Genomic DNA, 23,077 nt, shown 5'->3' with positions numbered 1-23,077 from the left:
ATAAGTATATTTCAATTTGTATGATCTACCAACGCATAAATATGAACATCATGTGTTGAAAAAATTCAATAAAATACCACGACAAGAGACTGTAAATCAACCAGAAATGAACCTTTCTGGTGAAATCAAGGAACGTGTAAATAACAAATATGTAAATCGAGGAATATACTGAACAAATATGGAAATAACAAACCGCAATCAATCACCAAAACAGTGACAAAATGAGAGGCGTGTGTAAAATTGTGATTCCATATAAAACTCAAATCATAGTCTTATGATAAATTCAGTCTCATAAACAAAAAAACTAGATGAATCAAACTACATAAAACAGCAAAAAAAGGAACCAAACGCTGTATGATCGCTTCAGAACCTGAGCTTTGAGAAAAACCAACGGTTCTTCCCGGACTTGAACCTCTCCTCGAACCTGCTCTTCACCTCCTTGCAGGCGGAGACCTTCTTGTCACGCGAGACGAGCGCGTCCACAGACACCACATCCTTGAGATCCACATCGAGCGTGTAACGCGTGGGCATGATGTGGTTGTAGTTCACCAGCTTCACGAACGCCTTCACGCGCGACTTCTTCGCCTGCTTCTTGGTCGAGTCCTTGCGGATGACCTTGCTCGGGTACTTGGCGATGCCGGCGACGAGGCAGTGGCCGTAGGGGCGGTCGCGAGTGCCGTCGTCGAAATTCTTCACGATCGTCGCCTTCTGGCCGGCGTAGCGACCCTGTAGGAGGACCACCGCCTTGCTTGGCTTGAGGAACTTCACCATTGTTGAATTGGAGCTGCTGCTTCTGTGTGCCGATCGGGAATTAGGGATTTGATAGAGATTTCGATTAGATTTATATATGTGTTTGGGGGAAATGGCCTAGGGTTTTTATTCGGATGGGCCTCACTGAGTGGGCTGAATTTATGCCTTTCAAAACTCAACTTCTGATTGATTTTTGGTACTAGAAATTCCAAATCACAATTGTCCAAATTTATGATTACTTGAAATGCGATTTTGAAGTTATCAACACTTCCTAGAGATCATGAATTGCGAATCAACTTCATAAATCAAAGTTATGAATCTCAATAGAAAAAAGAATAAGAAAAGAAAGGCCCAAAATTGATTAAAATGATGGAAACAATGTCGTTTTAAATCTATTTACACGATAAAATATTGGCATTTAGTTCACATCAGAAAATCCGGCTTCCACAATTTCCACACCACCCCCAATTTCCTTTATTTTGTTACTTATATTCTTCACAAAATTAATTAAATTGTTTCTTAATGAGTTTTAAAAACAAGTTGTAGACTTACAGAACAAGCCCAGCCCAGCCCAAACCATATAAAAAATTCATCCTTTTCATTGTTTTCAAAACATAGGATCAGATTTTTTTCTTCTGCTATCATTGTGAGTCATTTCCCCCAAAAAAGTTTATCTTCCCTCTCAAATTCTGGTAATGTTACCATAATTTAGCAGAATGATTATCTACTCAGCCCCCCTTCACCACCCTCTTCTTCCTTCCTGCACCAAATCCTCCCCTCCCGGCGCCGGCGCCCATTTCCGGCGACACAAAAATCTCTCTCTTTCCAACCACACTGCTTTCCAATCCTTACCAATGACTGCTCGTCACGAGCATCTGCTGCCACCCTTATCCGCTGGCTCGGTATTTAGCTTCATTCTCTCAAGCTCAGATAGTTTGTATTTCTGGTTTATGTGTTGCGTGAAAAAAGCAGTTTCTTTTATTTTCATTGCTTTTAGTTTATTTTTTATTATTAATTCATAAAGTAGATTATTTCCTGATTACACCTTTTTGCAATTGCTGTTTTGTATACAATCAGCCTATTTTTTTTTTAGAAATGTCAATCACTCTTTTTCCCCCTTTTGTGGCACCTAGAAGAATGAATGAGCCAAGTTAGATAACATGATTTATTCTCGTCTCTCCTTTTTGTATGTTAGTTTTGCTTGCAATAAGCAAGAAATTCTCAAGAGTCTGCAATAGGTTGGTCCTATTTGAAAGGATATGGGCTAGATTAGATTAATATGGATTAAATAATTATAGTTGGGCTACAATTATAATTAGTCCATAAGCCCAACAATCATGAAACCCTAATGACTCTTTGTCTATATAATGGTTATTTATTCTCCATTGTGGGATGAGAAATATCGTAACATTAGAGAGAAAATACGTAAAGCTTTGTAGAGAATTCCTAGCTTTCTCTATAGAGCGATTGTACCGAGGAATTGTTCCTGCATCGGATCAGAATACACGTGGACCTCGATAGTAGTGGATTCAACTTGCAGGACACAATCGTAGAAGAAAACACAACAACAAGTAAGATTTAGTTTCGTTGTGTTTTACATGCTCAACTTGCAATATGATTATGAATCTAGATCTGTTATTCTTGTATGCAATTTCCGCTGTGCTCATTAGATGAATACAAGAATTCCTAACAGTGGTATCAGAGCCCGGGGCTTATTCATATTTATTTTGTAATTTAATTATACGTGGATTGATTTTCGAAATCAGAATTTTGAAATTGGATTTCGAAAGGAAATTAGGTTGAAAATTGTTTTCATCCACTATGCTTAAAATATTGGTTTTGGAATCCAATCTTAGCCGCCGACGAGAAATTAGAATTGAAATTTCAATCACTTTTCAAAGAATGATTTTGGAATCCAAAATTAACGAAACGACAAAAAGTTGAAATTGAATTTCAATTACGTCAATTTTCAATGAGTGGTTTTGGATATTGGAACTTGAATTTGGAATTCAATTAATTGAAATTTGATCTCAATTGTATATACAACATCTTGCAACTTGAATTTGGAATTTAATGAATTAAAATTTGATTTCAATTGTATATACAACATCGAAGGCCGAATCATGTAAATGCGTATTTTGTGGATTTTGTTTCCTAATTTATGACATATTAATTATGTGTATTGTTTACTTATGTACGCTGACTCCAATCCTTTAATGGATGTATATCAATTTGATTTTGTAACCTTTGAATTGGAGTAATGATTACATGGGTATAATATTGTATTAAACATGACTGTTGCGTATTTGGTCTGTTTTGAATTTGATTTCAAAATTTAAGAACTGGTTCCGTAATTGAAATTAGATTTCAATTCCTTCAAAAGAATTTTGTGATATTACCGAAAATTGCAAATTGATTTTGGAGTTTGACTTCAAACAATTTTGAATCGTTTGGAAAAGAAAATCATGCTTCCGCCGATAAATCCATGCCGAGAAATTATTATTTATTAATAGTGCCAGTTTAGGGTATCTATTAATTTAGAATTAATATTAAGTACCCTAAATGTGCTTTTAATATTAGTTTAGAATTAATATTAAATATCTATTTATATTAGTTGGGAATTGATATAGATTAGATGATAAATTTATTAATTGGATTAATGGATTAATGAGCAAGAATTTGTTAATATTATTATTTTGGAATAATAAATAATATATGTGCTTGATGATGATTTGGAGTTATTACTTGATTTACAAATTTATTAATTTAGAATTAATACAGATTGGATTAATTTCGTTAATTTGATTAACAAATTGGGACATAGTTATCATCTGGAAATGATAATATATACTCCACATCACAATATTAATTTGGAATTAATATTAAATATGTATAATTATATTAATTTAGAATTAATATAATGAAATCCACATTTAATTAGAGAATAAAATTTGATTTTATTTGTTGAGCATTATTTGATATCTTATGTGATAAGCATGCTATTTGATTTTATGCTTATTTATTTCAACTATAGTAGTTAGAGACCGTTTATTGTCTGGGTAGGCGGCGCCCAGTATGTGTAGTCCGTGTTATACTATGTCTGGGTAGGCGGCGCCCAGTATGTGTAGTCCGTGTTATACTATGTCTGGGTAGGCGGCGCCCAGTAATTGTTTGAAATTTAATATTGGATATTATATTCACAGAACTAGTATCACACTTTTCCCCACAGAATATAAGTCTTGTTTTGAAACAAACGCGTCGTCCATCACAATTGTTTGATGTTCCTAGTCTTTTCGACCACGAGTTTTACGCCCTCGCGTTTACTCTAAATCTACAAGGTTTAGGCTCATTCATAGATGCATGGTTGGCATCGTGTGATGGGGTTGACTTGCTTAAATTATTTTGAGTAGCCCTCGCAACCAGAATAATTTATGGACGTATATTAATTAGATTAATAAACCAAGAATTGTAAAATTGTTGTTACAATTGGCTTGGAGGCCTACCTGGTGATATTATTGTAGTCATCAGCCCTCGCAGAGGCTGCAATAATATAGACTTGGATCTTGGACCACTAAAATTTATATTAGATATAAATTCGTATTTTATGTTTGGGGGACATAATATATGTTAAAATTAGTGGGAGCTAATCAATACAATAAACCCTTGTTTGATTAGTGATGCGATTGTGATCTTTGTATGCTTTTCTAATTCGCTTTTCGTTTTATTTTCTGTTAAGATAATATGTCAAACTTATCTTATGAGTGTATGATGGAAACAAACAAATTGACTAGGTCAAATTTCACGGAGTGGCAGAGAGACTGCCCAAAACTCAAGGCACAAGGTGCAATGAGTGGGAGCTCAGCTATGTTTGTCATTGAGATAAATATGTCTATGAATAACTCACAATCCTGGGTATTGGATACCGCTTGTGGTTCACACATTTGTAATAATGTGCAAGGTTTAATTGACAGCAGGAAAGTGAGGCCTGGGGAAGTAGACCTACGTGTTGGAAATGGAGCAAAAGTTGCTGCCGAACGCGTGGGAACTTATAGATTAGATCTTCGCTCAGGACATAGACTAGATTTACATAATTGTTATTTCGTTCCAGTTATTTCAAAGAATATTATTTCCATTCCGATGTTAGACATCGAAGGTTTTTCCTTCCATTTTGCAAACAGCAGGTGCTCGTTTTCTAATAATGGATTGTTTTATGGAAATGCCTCTTTAGAGAATGGATTATATATGCTTGAATGCAAACGGGATATTCTCAATGTGCAAAATAAAAGACTTAAGCTATGTAATACGGATAATGCTACTTATCTTTGGCATTGTAGACTTGGTCATATCAATGAGAAAAGGATAGCGAGATTGAGAAAGTTAGACTATCTAAATTCATTTGATTTTGAATCATATGGTGCTTGTGAATTCTGTCTCAAAGGAAAGATGACTAATAAGCCACTTTCCGGGAAAGGGGTGCGTGCTAATGATGTGCTAGAGTTGATCCACACAGATGTGTGCGGACCGTTTCCAACTCAAGCAAAAGGTGGTTATTCGTACTTCATTACTTTCACTGATGATTTGACAAGGTATGGATATGTGTATCTTATGAAACACAAATCTGAGGCCTTTGAGAAATTTATAGAGTTTAAGTGTGAAGTTGAGAAACAACTTGGGAAAAGTATAAAAACTCTTCGATCAGATCGAGGAGGGGAATACTTGAGCCGAGAATTTCTTGATTACTTGAAATCGCATGGAATTCAGTCGGACTGGACACCTCCTGGTACACCACAAATGAATGGAGTATCTGAAAGGAGAAACCGAACATTATTAGATATGGTTCGATCCATGATGAGTTTAGCTAGTCTTCCTTTATTTCTCTGGGGTCATGCTTTATTGACTGCTATTTACATTCTGAATAGAGTTCCATCTAAATCAGTTGAGAAAACACCATATGAGTTATGGTATGGCAAAAAGCCTTGTCTTAACTATATGCGGACCTGGGGTTGTCCAGCTTTTGTTAAGAAACAAATGACTGATAAGTTGGAATCTAAAAGTGAGAAGTGTTACTTTGTGGGATATCCTAAACAAACTAGGGGATACGATTTCTACTGTCCTGAAAATCACAAGGTGATAACATCAAGGAATGTGACGTTCCTTGAAGACAGTTATGTCTGCAAGGAACAAGGTCAAAATACAGTAGATCTTGAAGAAATTCAAGAACCACAAGTTAACAATGAGGATGATGTATTGTCAAATGGTTTGAACAATAACTCAGTGGGAGTTTTTGATGATCTATTGGGAGGGGAAAATACTATTAGAGGAGACCTTAGAGGGACTCTCGAAGAACCTCCTCAAGACAATGAGATGCATCAAATACAAGATGATACAATAGTTGCATCACCTCTACCTCAAGAAGATCATAGTGATATTCCTGGGCCTACTCACAATCAGAATGAACAGCCCGAGCCAGAAGAAAACCAACTCAATAGGCCTAGAAGGATTCGTCGTGCACCTGAGAGACTGAATCTAATGGTTGAGAACCAAGATGATGAAGTTGATTTAGATGATGATGAGCCTAAGACCTATACCGAGGCGGTGTCGAACACCGATCGAGAGAAGTGGCTTGAAGCCTTGATATCTGAAATGGACTCGATGTACTTCAACTTAGTCTGGGAACTAGTTGACTTGCCAGATGGGGTTTACCCCATAGGTTGCAAATGGATCTTTAAAAAGAAGAGAGATGCAGATGGCAAAGTACAAACCTACAAGGCTAGGTTAGTGGCAAAGGGTTATAGTCAGCGCGAAGGCATTGACTATGATGAAACCTTTTCGCCAGTTGCTAAGATCAAGTCCATTAGGATATTACTTGCAATTGCTGCATACTACAATTTCGACATTTGGCAAATGGATGTCAAAACCGCATTTCTCAATGGAGAATTAGAAGGCGATGTCTATATGACACAGCCAGAAGGTTTTGTATCGAAAGAAAGGCCGAATGCAGTGTGCAAGCTAAAGAAGTCCATCTATGGACTTAAGCAAGCTTCGAGGAGTTGGAATATTTGTTTTGACAGAACAATCAAATCGTTTGGTTTTGTCAGAAGCAAAGAGGACCCATGTGTTTATAGTAAACGCGAGAATGGTAACGTTGTCTTCCTTATCATATATGTTGATGACATCTTGATTATGGGAAGCGATCGTTCCATGATGCAATCCGTGAAAGAATGGTTGTCTAGTTCCTTTATGATGAAGGATCTGGGTGATGCTTCCTACATCCTTGGAATCAAGATCTATCGAGATAGACCGAATAGGATGTTGGGATTATCACAATCCACTTACATAGACAAGTTGCTAAGGCGCTTCTCAATGGAGAATTCTAAGAAAGGTTTTCTTCCTATGGGACATGGCATTGTATTGTCAAAGAAGGATTGTCCTTCTAATGACAAAGAAAAAGACAACATGAAAAGGATCTCGTATGCTTCAGCTATAGGATCTATTATGTATGCCATGATTTCTACTAGGCCAGATGTGGCCTATGCGCTTAGCATGACAGGCAGATTTCAGCAAAATCCCGGTGAGGAACATTGGAAAACCGTTAAGACTATTCTTAAGTACCTTAGAAGGACTAAAGAATATTTCTTAGTCTTTGGTGGACAACCAGAGTTATCAGTTACTGGGTACACTGATGCTAGTTTCCAAACAGACCATGACGACTATAAGTCTCAGTCTGGATATGTTTTTGTCCTCAATGGTGGAGCAGTGAGTTGGAATAGTTCCAAACAAGGTACAACTGCCGATTCCACCACCGAAGCCGAGTATATTGCTGCATCTGAAGCTGCCAAAGAAGCTGTTGCTTTGTTAGAGTTCGTTAAAGAACTGGGTGTCATTCCGAGTGCCAATAGTGCAATACCTTTGTATTGTGACAACACTGGTGCTGTTGCGCAAGCAAAAGAACCCAGAGCTACGAACAGGAACAAGCATGTTCCCAGAAGATATCATCTGATCAGAGAAATAATTGAAAGAGGCGACATAAAATTAGAAAGAGTACCCACTGATGATAACTTGGCTGATCCTTTCACCAAACCGTTATGTATAGCAAAACACAACAAGCACTTTGAGAGCTTAGGTGTTATGCATGTTGGTAGATGGCTTTGAATCAGTGGGAGTTACAGTTTTATATGTCTTAGAAACATTTTGTGTTGAGACAATATTACTTGATCACATTATATGAAAATTTTATTTCCTATGGGTTTTGTACACTTATTAGAATAATTGTTTTAAATGTTTGATTTTATTCTAAATATTTGTTCCCTTGAATTATGACTGTTGTTAATGGTGTGAGACATTAATGATATAGTATAATTCTAAAATAGCCCTAACCAATGATCATCAAGAATGAGATATTGGTGATATGTTATAGGTTAGCATGGGGTTTGCATCACATTCTTCGAGAATGTAGTTGTTCTCACAACTATGAGATATTAGATACTCGTGATGGACACATGGTATATTTTGGAGAGTATTGGTATACCCTACTATTAAACTGTTTTGTGAAGTGTCTAGAGTTTATTAGTACATGAAGTATGTAATAGTCCTTGGATCTGAGGTCATTACACATTTTGTTTGTTGAGTGATGTGCTTTGACCTTGTACAACGCTTTGCCTCCCCTCGGAGGATTAAGACACGGACTTGTATTGGGTACATCATAAGATAAATGGAAATGGTAGTTGAGCCAAGAATGAGATTCATTCCTCGATTAGAATTTCGAGAGAACACTCAAATTCTCTATATTACTTGACCATTAAGTCATTGGCCAATGCAAAGATATATTCAATTAAAGTAATTGAATATGATCGAATGGGTCATTTAATAAAGATGAGATAAAGTGATTTAGCTATTTGGATGACACATGACAAATCTTAGGCTCAATCGGGTGGTTCGTGAATGAAAGGATATTACTATAAACTTTGTAAAGGCTTGTTTACCGAATTCACGTAAACGTTCTTCATATATCGAGCTACGCTGCCAACGCAGTCTAGGAGTTTTGTGCAGACTTCGATTAGATCGCCGTCGATAATGAGGGCCTAAAGGGTCACACTATAAGTGTATTTTGATCCGCTCAAGGGTACAAAGTTGGAACTGCGTATTATATCTAATGCTAGTCCAAGTGGGAGATTGAAAGGATATGGGCTAGATTAGATTAATATGGATTAAATAATTATAGTTGGGCTACAATTATAATTAGTCCATAAGCCCAACAATCATGAAACCCTAATGACTCTTTGTCTATATAATGGTTATTTATTCTCCATTGTGGGATGAGAAATATCGTAACATTAGAGAGAAAATACGTAAAGCTTTGTAGAGAATTCCTAGCTTTCTCTATAGAGCGATTGTACCGAGGAATTGTTCCTGCATCGGATCAGAATACACGTGGACCTCGATAGTAGTGGATTCAACTTGCAGGACACAATCGTAGAAGAAAACACAACAACAAGTAAGATTTAGTTTCGTTGTGTTTTACATGCTCAACTTGCAATATGATTATGAATCTAGATCTGTTATTCTTGTATGCAATTTCCGCTGTGCTCATTAGATGAATACAAGAATTCCTAACACTATTTGCATCATGTTGATTGTTGATATGCATAGTGGTCTCTATTGTTGAGGTTGTGTGATATTCCTTGCAGAATGTGAGTGAAGATACTGATGATATGTATGATGACTTATTCGAAAAGTATGGGAAGGTGGTGTTCAAGAGAAATGACCAAAAGTCTGTTATAGCAGAGGTTGATGATGATGCCGAAAGTTTGTCCTGTGAGTTTCGCTCACTTATCTATCTACGTGCACGATAAGTATGGTGATCGGATATTCGATTGCGTTTTCTCACCCCCAATGCTAGATATTTAAGAGTTTTTCTACACTTGTGCTCTTTTGGTAATGCTAGCTTTCGACAATTCTGTGTGAGTCACTTTCTCATGCGCATGTGTGTATGTGTGTTGTGAGTTTGTAAACGCACGAAGAAGCTCAAAAGAGTACATTTTAGGAGCATATCACATCAAAATTGGCATTCAGCTTGCTCGTCTATTAAACCTAACAATTCTAGTCTCTTTGGTTGGGCCGAGCGAAATATTTCCATGGCATCCTTGTTTTGCTTTTACAGCTCCTTGGAGAAGAGGGGTATACCCGGATTCATGTAATGTAATGAGTTCTTAGGTTCCTTTTTCACATATTCCAAGTCTTGTTTCTCTACATTGTTATCCCAATAAATGTGTGCATTGAGGACTATATAGCTGCTTCTCTTGAGCTAGAATTACAAATTAACCGACAGTTTCTTGTGGTTGATGCAGTTGCTGTAGCACTGGCCAAGGTTGCTAGTGATGTAAAAGCAGCAGATATAAAGCTTCTTTTTGTAAAACCTCTAGTTTATTGGACACGGTTTTTCATCATCGCCACTGCATTTTCTCGACCTCAGGTTGATGCTATTGGGTAAGGCGCTTACTTTGTCATCTAATCTTGCTTACACTTTGACAGTTCAGTTAATTTATCGCTTATTATACGTCATCTTACCTGAAGTACGGTTTTTGTTTTCATTCTAGTTCCAGAATAAGAAATTTAGCTGAAACAGAATACGGGAGAACTGCAACTGGGGATTTCAAGCCCAACTCTTGGACATTGCTAGACTTCGGTAAGAGTCTTGGGTTACAACTTTGATTGTGTAGCATATGGTTTTCAGAAAAAACAAACTAAGCCTACTTGCACGAGTACACTGCAATTTTATCGCAAAAATGATGAAAAGTAATAGTATCTCGGATATGGTGGTTTTCTACTCTTTCATGCTTCACCTATATGGTGACTGGCATTAGTGTTCAGCATCTCCCTTTTCATATATGAATGCCCTTCTGTAGGAAGTTCAGCCTAGGATATGATTGACCGTCTCATTTTGTGACACGAGATTTTAGCAAGTGTTACTTGGGCTGCTAACTGTAAAATGTATGCTTGTTTCAGGTGATGTAGTTGTACATATTTTTCTTCCTCCACAAAGGGATCATTACAACTTGGAAGAGTTTTATGCAAATGCAACACCTATCGAATTACCTTTCCAGGACCAGCAACCTTTCCGCAATTGAAATGTGATCAGAAATTATGCTCAGTTTGAACTCCATATGATTATTAGATTATCAAAGTTGATGAAGATTGCGTATAGCAATTGATTAAGAAGAACATTTATTCAGAGTGCGTTGTGCTTCATCAACCAATTTACTCTTAAATCAAACAAGATAAAGTTCGATCAATTGATATTCTAAAATTACGTTCTCAAACATTTCTCATGATAGTATCTCAACACAAGAACCCTACACTCAAGAAAATTATCAAGCCTTGCCAAACATGTCAGAATTGTTAACTACAAATGATTTCTTTCATAACAAAGTCTCAACATAGAAGATATTTTCTAATTGACAAAGTATCATAGAATCTGCAGCAGCCAGGTACAAACTAGGGATTACAAAAGTATAGTCACAGATTTTAATCTCAATTTTCCACAGCATATAGCACTGCTGAAAGTCCAACTCAGCTAGTTTGTATCATGATTCATGGCTTAGGTGGGGGAGAGCTGCTGGTGCTGGTGCTGCTGCTGCTGCTGTTATTCCTCCCTCTAATAGGCCTGACAGAAAAAATAGTCATGTAATCAAACAGGTTTTCAGATTAAAATGAACATAGTAGAGACACAAGAATTTGCAAAATTACCTTCGAGGGCTACGGCTCCGTGATACCCTACGAGGTCCCTGCAGCATATTGACAAGTTATAGAAGCATTAGTTGAGTTGATCTAAAAGAACATAGGCCTAAGAAAACTTGATATCAAAAGATACAGACCCTGCGTGGTGGACTAGGCGATGAAGAATAGGACCTCCCACGTCTAGAAGGCGGCACTCGACCTCTGCACAGATGACAAAAGAAAACACCACAGTTAATTTCTAGAAAAGTTAATTTCTCATTGTTCTCTGAAGGAATAAAAATGCTGAAATGGCCGTGAAGAAATGTTAAAATCAACCAAACTAATGAAACGTTCAAATTTCACCTTCTAGGAGAGGGTGATCGTGATGGCGAACGAGCAGGCCTCCTAATAGGAGAGCGACTACGTCTGCGACCAACAGGAGATCTTCTTGGAGGACTTCGGAGACGTCTTGGTGAACTATGCCAATTGAGAGAAATTGTAATGAGTTACGGTTATAGTAAATGGCCCAGTATGGCAACGAGACAAATTGTAAACCATGAGCAAGGTTGTTAAACTCAGAGTCTGGAGCATTAAGATATACAGGTTCAATGTTGGTTAATCATGTCTACAATTTACCATTGCCTAACACATACCCAAAGCATTATTTTTAGCAAAGAACCAACATATATTACATCACAGACTGCATCCAGTGGAAAAGGACAATCAATTTAACAGTTACATTTCGAAGCATTATAACTGTAAAAGTTAAACAAAAAGAAATATATAACCGATGGTATCTTGTTTGTAAAGCATATACTGATCTAAATCTAATTAAGTTGAGATATTTTTTGTCTGTCAAATCATACAGCTCGCCTATTTTTCAGAAAATTTTCTCAAACTAACCTCATGAATCATTTACTGGTGTTAGTTGAAAGTTCAATTCAGACAAGAGTCACAACTATGGTCCCAAGGAATAGTAGTGTACATATTTAGGTAATGACAGCACCTAATAAGACTTGCAATTTGTTCAAATGGTCATTTAACTAAACTATCAAACCATGAAGGTCCATTATCAGCAGATTCTCAACATTATTTGTCGAATGGCTGCAATTCTGGTTTTGAAACCTTCAACTAAAACAATGTACGTTTAAAAGGCATCTATCCAATCTATGCAATTATTAGTACGAAGTAACATTTTGCATCCTGTAAAATCTAAGAGGCCAATCAAAACAAGATGAACAAAAGAAGTTTGCCCATTACAAAAACACCATTTCACCAAAATATATTACTCCAACTTCAGTAGAGTTAGAATCTAGGTGTGGCCGATAGAAAAGGAGTGGAAGAATAATAACATTTGAAGCAAGATAATCCTTATAACAGCACAGAACAGCAGAAAAAAGGGGAAAACAAGGAGGTAAAGGAATTATGACAAGAACAATGCAAAGGCAGTCATGCATTTAACATACCGCCGCCTAGGTGGAGGAGGAGATCGCCGACGAACAGGACTACCACGTATTCTTCTTGGAGATGACCTGCCAAGTACAAATTATCAGAAGCTGCCCCGAGACCCCAACCCCTCATTTCAGAATAAAATGATAGAAAATGTGCAGGGGTATTTGGGACAGATAAAAGAGAGCTAAACCTTGGCGGTGACCTGAAGCGCCTCGGAGGAGAAGGTGAACGGCCTCTGGCAGGAGATAGTGGAGGCCTTCTCCTAATTGGAGGGGAGTCACCTCGGCGGTAAGGAGAATCAGCTCTACGGCGAGGTGGGGGTGGAGAATCTTGACCTCGTCTAGGAGATCCCCTTCGTGGTCCAGGAGATCCTCTTCTTGGTCCAGGAGATCTCCTTCGAGGTGGAGAGAGTGGCTTCCGACGAGGAGAAACTGATCACATCATGAAGATTTTCCAAATCTGCTTAAACAACTATACAACAAAACAACGCACATCACTTCCAAAATGAGCTCTTACCATCTCTTGGGTGTTTTTCACCATCTCTATCACCATCCGCAGCAGTGTCCTCAGCTTTCGAGGCATCTCTCCTTGATGTGGTTGCAACAGTTTTGGGAGGAGACGCAACCTTCTTTCTCTCAGGTAATGTAAACTTCGCCCGAACAACTTTACCATCAATTTGAGCCTAAAACACAGGAAGATAGAAAATGATTGCATGATAACTGAAACAGAAGAATCTTTGATTAGGAAAACTAAAAGAACCATACACCATCCATATACAACTGGGCCTTTTCAGCATCTGCCCTAATCTTGAACTCAACATATGCAAATCCTTTTGGAAGGTTAACCTGTGGACAGGAAATAACTAAATCAAAACTGAAGCAAGTATCAATGATCTGGGAATAATTCAACAAAATGGGGCATAAGACTTACAACATGATCCATTGCCAGCCGTACATGCACCACTTCACCAAAATTACCTTCGAAAGGGAACAAACAAAGCAACAAAAGCCCAGACTTAAGAAAGGAGTAAGAAAATTATGGGACAATGTCAACAAACATTCAATAGAATAAACAGCTCCCAGTATAACTGGCACATAATGCATCTAATCTATAAATTTATAACAAAATAAACATAGCAACTGATTAAATGTTAAGTACTGTAAATATTACCGAATATTTCTTTCAAGTGGTTTTCGTTAACATTCCTACTGAGCTGGTCCACATGCAGCACAAGAGATTCAGGAGCAGGTGAAGCTTTCCTGGAGACATACCATAGATAAGAATAGGAAAAAGCACTAGTAGCACTACAAATATCTTGAAATACCAGTACTATAGACAGTTGCCAAAGTATGAAACTAAAAGAACAGCAGAACCAAAATTGGAAATTTGCAAGTAGACCCCAGCAGAATAGCTGGCAAATGAAGGGGAAAAAACAGTCATACATAGTTACATAATCAACTATCAGAAGTTCAGAACATGGAAAAACTAAACCATAGCCATCTTGATTCTCGATTATCAAAAAAATTCTTCCATTAGCCAGAAAATTCAGAAAACGGCACATCAAAGCCCATAGAATATTAAAATTAGTCATAAACTGATTTGTTAAGGCACAAAATTTCGAATAAATAGGTTTAGGCTTCTAGGCTGCATGATCTGATTCACAATTCTAAAGTTTGACATTGTATCCAATGTTTGTAAGTCGTCCGATATATCGCGATATATCGCCTGTATCGGTAGGCCAAGGGTCGATACACACCCAGATGCGACTTAGGCGACTAACATTCGAGTCGTCCGATATATCGCGCGACTCGACCGATTAGTCGCCTGATCGAGTCGAGGACGACTTAATGGGCTTCACTCCAGATTGGGCCAGGCGGACAGGTAGGTGTCTATTCAGCCCATTAGGGTTTCTTTATACATCCCCCACACCCCCTCCCCACGTCCTCCTCCTCCAGAACTGCAGCCGCCGCCGACGCTCCCTCCACCTCCAGAAACTGAAGAACGCCGCCGCCTCTCCTGGACACGCCTCCGGCCTGCCTCATCCGCCGCCTCTCCTCATTCAGGATGAACTCTAGTTCCGGTAATGCTCCAGTTCCTCTTCCTCTCTTATGTCTAGGGATGTCAATCGGGCTGGCCCATCGGGTTTCGGGCCGGCCCTACTCGGGTTGCGGGTCAATCGGGTGCGGGCTAATCGGGTTGTGAATTCTTTCGGGTTGTAAAAGTTCAACCCTAACCCTAAAAGCTCGGGTTTCGGGCTAGCCCAGCGGGTTAATCGGGTTGCTACCGATAAGATTAACATGCGATCAATCCAATAAATAATGATGAAAATTAATTATATTCATAAAATGTAAAATATTTAATTATGATAAATTTGAGATATATTGTCAAACTCAATCATAAACATGATCAAATACTAAATTTTGAAATATTTTGTGAAATTTTAATGTATGTTTTAGAAATCTAAATATTTTTTAAGTGAATTTGAAGTTTTTAATTTATTTATCAATTATTATATTAATAAAATCGGGTTTTCGGGCCAGCCCATCGGTTTTCGGGTCTAGCCCTAACGGGTCGCGGGCTAATCGGGTTTTAATTTTATCGGGCTAGAAATTTCCAGCCCTAACCCTATAAATTTGGCGGGCTATTCGGGTCAGCCCACGGGTTGCGGGCTATATTGACATCCCTACTTATGTCTCTCCTCTCTCGTCTATTATTTGAGTTCCTCAAGCGCTGCATCTGATTACGAAGATGATGAAGAGGGTGGTGGAGGTTCAGCTGCAGGGGCTTTCCAAGTGGATGATGCTGTGCTTTGAGTTTGCTTAATTGCTTGTTAGTTGTTATCATGCAAATCGTTGAACATGACTAAATCATTGAACAATATGATGCTGTGTTTTTTCCTGTTGTAATTTGAAGTATATATTGCATATTTTACATGTGTAAAAGGGCAAGTCGCCCGATATATCGATATATATCGGTCTTGAGGGACCTGGACGACTTGTCTGGTGAGTCGCCCGACTTACTATCGATATATCGACTAAGTCGACCGATATATCGACTCAGTCGATATATCGGTCCTATGGCGACGCGGTTCGATTCACCGACTTAAAAACATTGATTGTATCATGAGTAGAGTGGAGCAAAATCTCAAAAACAGTCTGTTGGGCTTCGTCCAGAAATGGAATGGAAACAATAGTCCACCTATCAATTGAACTCAAGGAAGAATTTCTCTCACCTTGGAGGTGGGGAAGATTTCTTAGTTTGTGGTGGAGGTGAGCGACCTCTCCTCGCCCCTTCAGCAGGACTACAAAAACCATGATTGGAAGGAAAACACTATCAATTAGGTACAGTCGAAGAAGCATGAAAACAAGTAAGACCACAAATATGTTACACAATAGGCACAAAATGATTGTGTTAGGCTGCCCATTGTTAGCAAATTGACGTACAATCGTAGCTGAAGGGAAATATATGGCCCAACGGGTGCAGCTCAAGAGAATAAGAAGATGGCAAGGGCACATGTTAACGAATTAATCAACCAAATACCAACCAAAAGGAGTTTTAGAGTCATTTTCTTTTAGAATTAAAAACGGTACTAATGGGTTAGGAGTGCGAAATCTATATTGGAAGCTAGACCATACGGCAATGTAATCACTCTGAATAATAACTTTAAAAATTTGTTACACCAATCAACACTTATTCAAATAAGTATCTTGGAAGACGGCTTCCAGAATCCAGAATGGAAAATTTTCTAAAAAACAAAGTCCACACAGATGAAGGCATTTCAAAGCATCATACAAGAAAATGGAAAAACCAAATGCGAAATCTCGAATGAAATTCACCTTTTCCGCGGCGGAGGGCTACGGGATCTGCCGCTACGTGAAAGAGAAGAGGAGGAGGATATGGATTTAGAGCGGGAGCGAGAGAGGGACCTGGAAGAGGAGCGGGAGCCTGAGCCGGAGTAAGAGCGCGAGCGGGAGCGGGAGCGGGAGGAAGAGCGAGAATCTGATCCCGACGGCGACGCCGGGCGGCCGCGGGCGGGTTTGGCCATAGAAGTAGAGCGATTGAAATCCTATTCTCCCGATAAACCCTAGCGTAGGAGATGAACGGATGGGACTGTAGTCTCCTCACTTTTATTTTCGATAAGAGGGAACATCATTTTTTTTTCAGAACTTTGCCAAAGTATCATTTTAGGTCCGTGAACTTTGAAAATATCATTTTAGGTCCGTGAACTTTGAGTTAGTATCATTTGAGGTACTTTTTACTATTTTCAAGTTTTTTTAGACAAAAATACCCTCAATACCTTAAAGTGTATATATATTTTTAATAAATTTATCATATATTCATATTTTTTTATAAATATCTTTACAATATATTTTTGACAAATTTTCTAAATATAATTTGACCTTAAATATTAGTATCACTTAATTTTGTGACATGCAAGTAAAATTGTTTCTTCAATTTTTATATTAATTTTTTAAAAAAATTGAATAAAGAACTTTCTTTAATAATAAAAAATTGAATAAAGAACTTTTTATAAGTATCTTTACAATATATTTTTGACAAATTTTCTAAATATAATTTGACCTTCAATATTATCATTTAATTTTGTGACATGCAAGAAAAGATCTTTATTCAATTTTTATTATTAAAGAAAAGTTCTTTATTCAATTTTTAAAAAAATAATATAAAAAATTGAAGAAGCAATTTTACTTGCATGTCACAAAATTAAGTGATAATATTTAAGGTCAAATTATATTTAGAAAATTTGTCAAAAATATATTGTAAAGATATTTATAAAAAATTATGAGTATATGATAAATTTATTAAAAATATATACACTTTAAGGTATTGAGGGTATTTTCGTCTAAAAAAACTTGGAAATAGTAAAAAGTACCTCAAATGATACTAACTTAAAGTTCACGGACCTAAAATGATATTTTCAAAGTTCACGGATCTAAAATGATACTTTGGCAAAGTTCGTGGACCAAAAATGATGTTCCCTCTTTCAATAATTGTAGTCGTAATTTTCAATATCAATAGGCAAATTATGCTATCATAATTTCACTAATAAAAAATAATTTTATCCAAGTACATGTGAATAAACACGACATAATATTATGAAAATTATTGGAGTGTAAAATGAATGCATGATCATATATATTAGACAAAGGTATTGGTGATGTGAACTAAACTACAAGCTTTGCACCCACTTCTCTTTTTTTTTCTTCAAAATATTTACAATATATATATAGACTAATGATGTTCTAAAATTCGATACTCATTTCATGTGTATTCTGTTTGTTTTTACTACAAAAATATAGATAAATATATTATAAATATTTATGTGTTTTGACTACATAATTTTAGACAATTCAATTATAAAATATCTAGACATTTTTATTAGTGGAGTTTGTGATCCGCGATGATTTTACAGTTTTTAAGGGCTATATTTGTATTGATTTAATGGCAATTGTTAAATTTTAGTATGTCATTGTCTATGTTCATATCAATTGGTTGTGTTGGTCATTATGTTAAGTTTTAATGGGAAAAGAGGCTTAAAAGAATTTAGGAATGCAAAGTAAAAAATCAGAGTCGAAACCACAAGCAAAAGGCATGTGTAGCGGTCAGATGGATTCTTGCACCAGCGGTCTGCTTACTTTGTTGAATGTAAACCCAACGGTCCACCTAAAATGCATAATTTTCCTTGTTTCTTTTTATGAGGATGCTTATAAATCGGTTTCTCTCCAACTATGAAAGGATGTTTATAGCTAGGTTTTTTTTATAGTTTTTTTTTTATGTTTTTCATGTCTTTCTTTATTTTTATGGATAGCTAAACCCTAGTAGAATTGTAGAGTTTGCTAGCCGTTAACTTTGAATGTGTTCTAATAATTTATCCAACGTCCATGCCTCATTTTTATTTGAATAGTTCATAGTGATCATGCTCTGTTGTGTTTCATGAAACTTGAGAAATGAGTGTTAACAATTTCAACATATAAATTGTTAACACCAAGTCAATAATAACTAATGATGTTTGTGAGTCCGTTACGAGGGCACAATGGATCTTAGAACTACAGTACTCATGGTTCATAATAGCGTCAATTTTATAATCAACGATCCTATAAGAATTATGTGATATTAGTGATAGTCTTAGTAAAACAAACCACGGGTAATATTGGATTTGTAAATTCAATTCAATTATTATATGTACAAAACCAAAGTCACATATGCCTGATTGCCCATCGTAATTTATTTTCTTATTCTTATTTAAATTATGTCTTAGTTATAAAACTAGACAAATTATTCTTGTTCTAACTAGTGTTTGAAGTTTACTCGCAACACTTAAGGACTACATAATAGTCTTTGTGTACGCGATACTCGTTCTAATCATTATTTAATTTATTTTAAGTATGCTTGCATTGTCCACTAATAGTATTTTTAGTGCTAAGAACATTCACAATAATGTTGGTTTTTTCGCGGCGAAATTGTCGGCGCCATTGCAAGTGGGCATTTAGGGGGACGTGGGCGGTGGCAACCGTGCAATCACTGCTCGCCATTCGCAGGCGGTGGTTTCTGATGTGGAATCCTGTCGCGGGTTATATATTTTTCTCTTTATTTTAGTACATGGTTTTTTAATATCAATCATGTTCTAGTATTTGTGTATTTATCCATGTTATTTTTGCTATTTTACTTTATTGGCTAACTCAAAAACTTAAAAAAAAGGTGAAAAGTGGTGAAATAAGGTATGGCGGATTTTGGGACAGTTCTATCACAGTTGCTGAGGCTAAATTTTAGTTGCATAACATAAGGCCATCCGCAATGGCGCCTAGCGCACCGCCTAGCCGAGCGTCGGCGTTAGGCGGTCCATTGCAACCGCCTAGCTAATTTCGGAATAAAAAACCGCCTAGCACTAGGCGATTTCGGGGCGCTGGGCGATCCGCTCAGCGCTATTGCAGCGTCCGGATCGCCTAGCCGATTTTTTAATTTTTTTTATTTTCGTAACACTATATATACGCGCTGTGCACGTCATTTTCATTCGCACCACTTGTTTTAACGAGTACTCACTCTATCTTAATTTCTGTACAAGATCAACACCGAGAAATGAGTAATGCAGGTGGTGGTAGTGGTGGGGATGCTGAGGAGTACGATCGTATGATGAACGAAGCGCTAGAGGCCTATACGAACCGTGAGATTGATCGATGGATGCAGATGGCCTTGCAGCCGGCGGTACCTCGACCTTGCCCAGTGGTCCACCGCTGAGAAGTGATTGATCGTGATCACGTAGCTGCGCATCAGCGCCTATACGGAGACTACTTCGCACAGGGGCCGCGGTTCAATGCCAACCATTTCAGGCGCCGTTTTAGGATGAGCAGGGCACTGTTTATGCGTATTGTTAACGCTTTGGAGCATCGATATCTGTATTTCCGCTTCAGGCACGATGCGGCTGGCAGACCCGACCACATACCTATTCAAAAGTGCACTGCGGCAATCCGGCAGACATGTGGGATGAGTACCTCCACATCGGTGAGACTACTGCCCTTGAATGTATGAAGTATTTTTGTCTGGACGTGATTGAAATATTCAGTGATCAGTACCTTCGAAGCCCTACCCCCGAAGACTGCAAAGATCTTTTGCGGATGCACGGGGAAGAGCATGGGTTCCCGGGGATGTTAGGCAGTATAGATTGTATGCATTGGGAGCGGAAGAACTGTCCCGCTTCCTGGAAGGGTTTCTACACGACCGGCTACAAGGGAAAGAATCCCACGATGATCCTCGAGGCCGTAGCTGATTACCGGCTGTGGATTTGGCATGCGTATTTTGGGATAGTCGGTCCGAACAACGACCTCAACGTCCTCAACTCGTCGCCACTTTTCAACGAGCAGTGCCAGGGTGTCGGTCCGACCATCAGTTTTGTCGCCAACGGCAACCGACATGATATGGGCTACTACTTGGCGGATGTGATATACCCTATGTTGCCCGTATTTGTGAAGACAATCCGATGCGCATCAGATGAGAGGAAGGCCTACTTTGCGGCACGGCAGGAGTCAGGCGCGCAAGGACGTGAAGCGCGCATTTGGTGTGCTCCAGTCTCGATGGCCGGCAGTTAGGGGTCCAACGCATTTGTCGCATGTCGACTGCATTGCTGATATAATGTACGTCTGTATTATCATGCACAACATGATTGTCGAAGATGAAGGTGTACAACTGACTAGTTGGACCAACGACGATAATGAAGCCAGTCCAAGCCACGGCGTGGCCGCCCCCAACGTACGGAGTGGGGTACCTCACGATGAAGTCGGCCGCCTCCAAGCACATGCTGACATGCGCCAAACGGAGGCTCATATTCGACTCCAAAAGAATTTATTGAAGAGTTATGAGCGCAGATGACTGTACGACGTTAGTTTTTTTTAATTATGTAATTTTTTTAATTAATGTACTTTTTAAATTTTAATAATATTATTGAATTTTCTCGTATTTGTGTCGTGAATTTAATTCCGTATTTTGTGTGATTGTTAATTATTTGTTTTATATAATTTTGAGTGATGTGACTAGGTTATGACTAGACTATCTGCTTGTTTTGATGATGTGACATGAGGAGTTTGTGGCTAGGCTATGGCTGGACTATTCCTACTGTGGATTGCCCACCCTCTTTTTCTCATTTATCTATCCAATTGATATCGGACGTGTATACCTTTATTTTTTGTTTACTTCTCCTTTTTTTTTAATTTCGTATTCACTTTATCCAACTACAAAAGCCAAAAGGCGTGACCGAGTTTTTAAGAGCATTGGCTTTCACCTGGTAGTCATTAATATAATTACTCATATGAGATTATCATATCAGAAATAACTTGATAATTAATTAAATTGTATGATAAAACTAATGAAAAAAAACTTTTATATGAAATTATTTGCCGCTATCCTCCCGTGACTAAAACAATTGTCTAAATGATTAACATGGTACATTTCAATAACAATTACTCTACAAAACATTGATACCCATTTCAAATATAGTTAAAACACATTTAAAAAAAATGTAATTTTCTAAATGATTTAAAAAATGCTTTAAAAATATTTCATATGAGCTTTTACCTTGTAGGCATTTCAAATGAAAAAAGTTAAATACTTTGAAATAAATCTATTTAATCTTTTATATAGTAGCTTTCTCCCCAATGTGTTCAATTTTGATGAAAACAAAAAATGAAAGACGACACATGCAAAGGTTGGCCTCTTGTGGTTAGCAATGACTGAATTTTTGTGAAACACTAATTAAAATTGAAAAGGCTGTCGGTTTTCGCAGCTGTATTGCAACTGCCGCGACAGTCGATGTTACTTGTCATGTTTTTTTTGCTTTTTAATTAATTTAATCATCTTTATTTCCTCTAAATACTCACATCTCCTTCCCATTTGTTGCGCCTCTCATTTTCATTGCACACACTCCCAACTCTAAATATTTTTCGAAACGGATCCAAATGCTCAAGCAACGTTCATGACCTGCGCCAATGCTTTGGGTTGGGACCCAAACAATGTGGCACTCGTGTTAGTCGCCCATCTATGCGGACCCTAGTCGGATGATCAAGGAGGAATGTGCCTAGTCTAAGATGGTGGCGGAGCTCGATTTTTCGGGGTTATCTAGTTTCTTTTTGTAGTTTTTTATATTTAAATTTATGAAAAGTTTATTTTGGAATAATATGTAGTAGTTTTTTTTGAAAAAAAAAAATTTCGTGAAATTGAGTTGTTGAAAAATGGGGGCGAGACTGGGGTAATTACATATTTCATACAAAATGTTTTATCTTTGTTTCAATTTAGTACAAAAAGTATTAAGTTTACCTATTTCATACAAAAAGTTAAATTAGTGTTTTAAGTTAATACATTCCGTTAAATATTTTAAACACTGTTGTTAGTTTATAATTTGTCAACTTATCATCATAATAAAAGAATAATTAAAGATTTAATACAATTAATCACTCTAAAAAAATGTCAATATCAATTCGTCCAGCAATTGATCGTGGTTTAAAAAAAATTATGTCTTTCAATATACTCCATTTTTTTATTGTATTCTTTATAGAACACAATATAAAATAAGTCCATATTTTATTTTTACAAAATGGCTCATTTGAGCTTCCAACAGTCAATAAGTCAATATTTAATTTTTACAAAAAATATT

The 23,077-nt window shown here is 37.3% G+C and overlaps 3 protein-coding genes across 6 annotated transcripts; 1 reads left to right on the top strand and 2 right to left on the bottom strand.

Moving 5' to 3' along the window:
* Positions 1–231: 231 nt before the first annotated feature.
* On the bottom strand, positions 232–829 carry LOC121757167 (60S ribosomal protein L27-3-like). Its single transcript, XM_042152677.1, has one exon. It carries the CDS (start codon positions 769–771, stop codon positions 364–366), a length of 408 nt encoding a protein of 135 aa, XP_042008611.1. The 5' UTR covers positions 772–829; the 3' UTR covers positions 232–363.
* A 545-nt stretch (positions 830–1,374) lies between these two features.
* LOC121758788 (protein Iojap, chloroplastic-like) lies at positions 1,375–10,981 on the top strand. Of its 2 annotated transcripts, none has more exons than XM_042154185.1 (5): positions 1,375–1,652; positions 9,438–9,564; positions 10,098–10,236; positions 10,347–10,435; positions 10,756–10,981. In XM_042154185.1, exons 1-5 carry the CDS (start codon positions 1,467–1,469, stop codon positions 10,875–10,877), a joined length of 663 nt encoding a protein of 220 aa, XP_042010119.1. In that variant the 5' UTR covers positions 1,375–1,466; the 3' UTR covers positions 10,878–10,981. The 2 variants fall into 2 exon arrangements, with proteins under 2 accessions (XP_042010119.1, XP_042010120.1); XM_042154186.1 differs by lacking the exon at positions 1,375–1,652 and adding an exon at positions 9,186–9,244.
* Positions 10,982–11,108: 127 nt separating this feature from the next.
* Positions 11,109–17,032, bottom strand: LOC121758787 (serine/arginine-rich splicing factor SR45-like). Of its 3 annotated transcripts, none has more exons than XM_042154183.1 (12): positions 16,755–17,032; positions 16,151–16,219; positions 14,089–14,177; positions 13,849–13,895; positions 13,683–13,763; positions 13,435–13,600; positions 13,121–13,349; positions 12,933–12,998; positions 11,830–11,943; positions 11,625–11,688; positions 11,497–11,534; positions 11,109–11,413 (listed from the first exon to the last, which is right to left on the bottom strand). In XM_042154183.1, the coding sequence occupies exons 1-12, from the start codon at positions 16,961–16,963 to the stop codon at positions 11,341–11,343; spliced, it is 1,245 nt and encodes a 414-aa protein (XP_042010117.1). In that variant the 5' UTR covers positions 16,964–17,032; the 3' UTR covers positions 11,109–11,340. The 3 variants fall into 3 exon arrangements, with proteins under 3 accessions (XP_042010117.1, XP_042010116.1, XP_042010118.1); XM_042154182.1 differs by having other exon boundaries at positions 13,109–13,349; positions 16,755–17,031; XM_042154184.1 differs by lacking the exon at positions 16,151–16,219 and having other exon boundaries at positions 13,109–13,349; positions 16,755–17,031.
* Positions 17,033–23,077: the final 6,045 nt, after the last annotated feature.

The sequence above is a fragment of the Salvia splendens genome, chromosome 12, assembly GCF_004379255.2.
Source record: "Salvia splendens isolate huo1 chromosome 12, SspV2, whole genome shotgun sequence".
In the NCBI taxonomy this organism is placed as follows: Eukaryota; Viridiplantae; Streptophyta; class Magnoliopsida; order Lamiales; family Lamiaceae; genus Salvia; species Salvia splendens.
The sequence above is the reverse complement of the archived record's forward strand: the minus strand, read 5'-3'. Positions and strand labels throughout refer to the sequence as shown.

Bases quoted from the DNA above. Each gene is read 5' to 3' on its own strand.
- LOC121757167 (XM_042152677.1), bottom strand. From the start codon at position 771: ATGGTGAAGTTCCTCAAGCCAAGCAAGGCGGTGGTCCTCCTACAGGGT.
- LOC121758788 (XM_042154185.1), top strand. From the start codon at position 1,467: ATGATTATCTACTCAGCCCCCCTTCACCACCCTCTTCTTCCTTCCTGC. The intron at 1,653-9,437 runs GTATTTAGCTTC...TATTCCTTGCAG, and splicing joins CACCCTTATCCGCTGGCTCG to AATGTGAGTGAAGATACTGA. The intron at 10,237-10,346 runs GTAAGGCGCTTA...TTTTCATTCTAG, and splicing joins CCTCAGGTTGATGCTATTGG to TTCCAGAATAAGAAATTTAG.
- LOC121758787 (XM_042154182.1), bottom strand. From the start codon at position 16,963: ATGGCCAAACCCGCCCGCGGCCGCCCGGCGTCGCCGTCGGGATCAGAT. The intron at 14,178-16,150 runs GTGAGAGAAATT...GTATGTCTCCAG, and splicing joins AAATCTTCCCCACCTCCAAG to GAAAGCTTCACCTGCTCCTG. The intron at 12,999-13,108 runs GTTTAGCTCTCT...TGTACTTGGCAG, and splicing joins CGCTTCAGGTCACCGCCAAG to GTCATCTCCAAGAAGAATAC.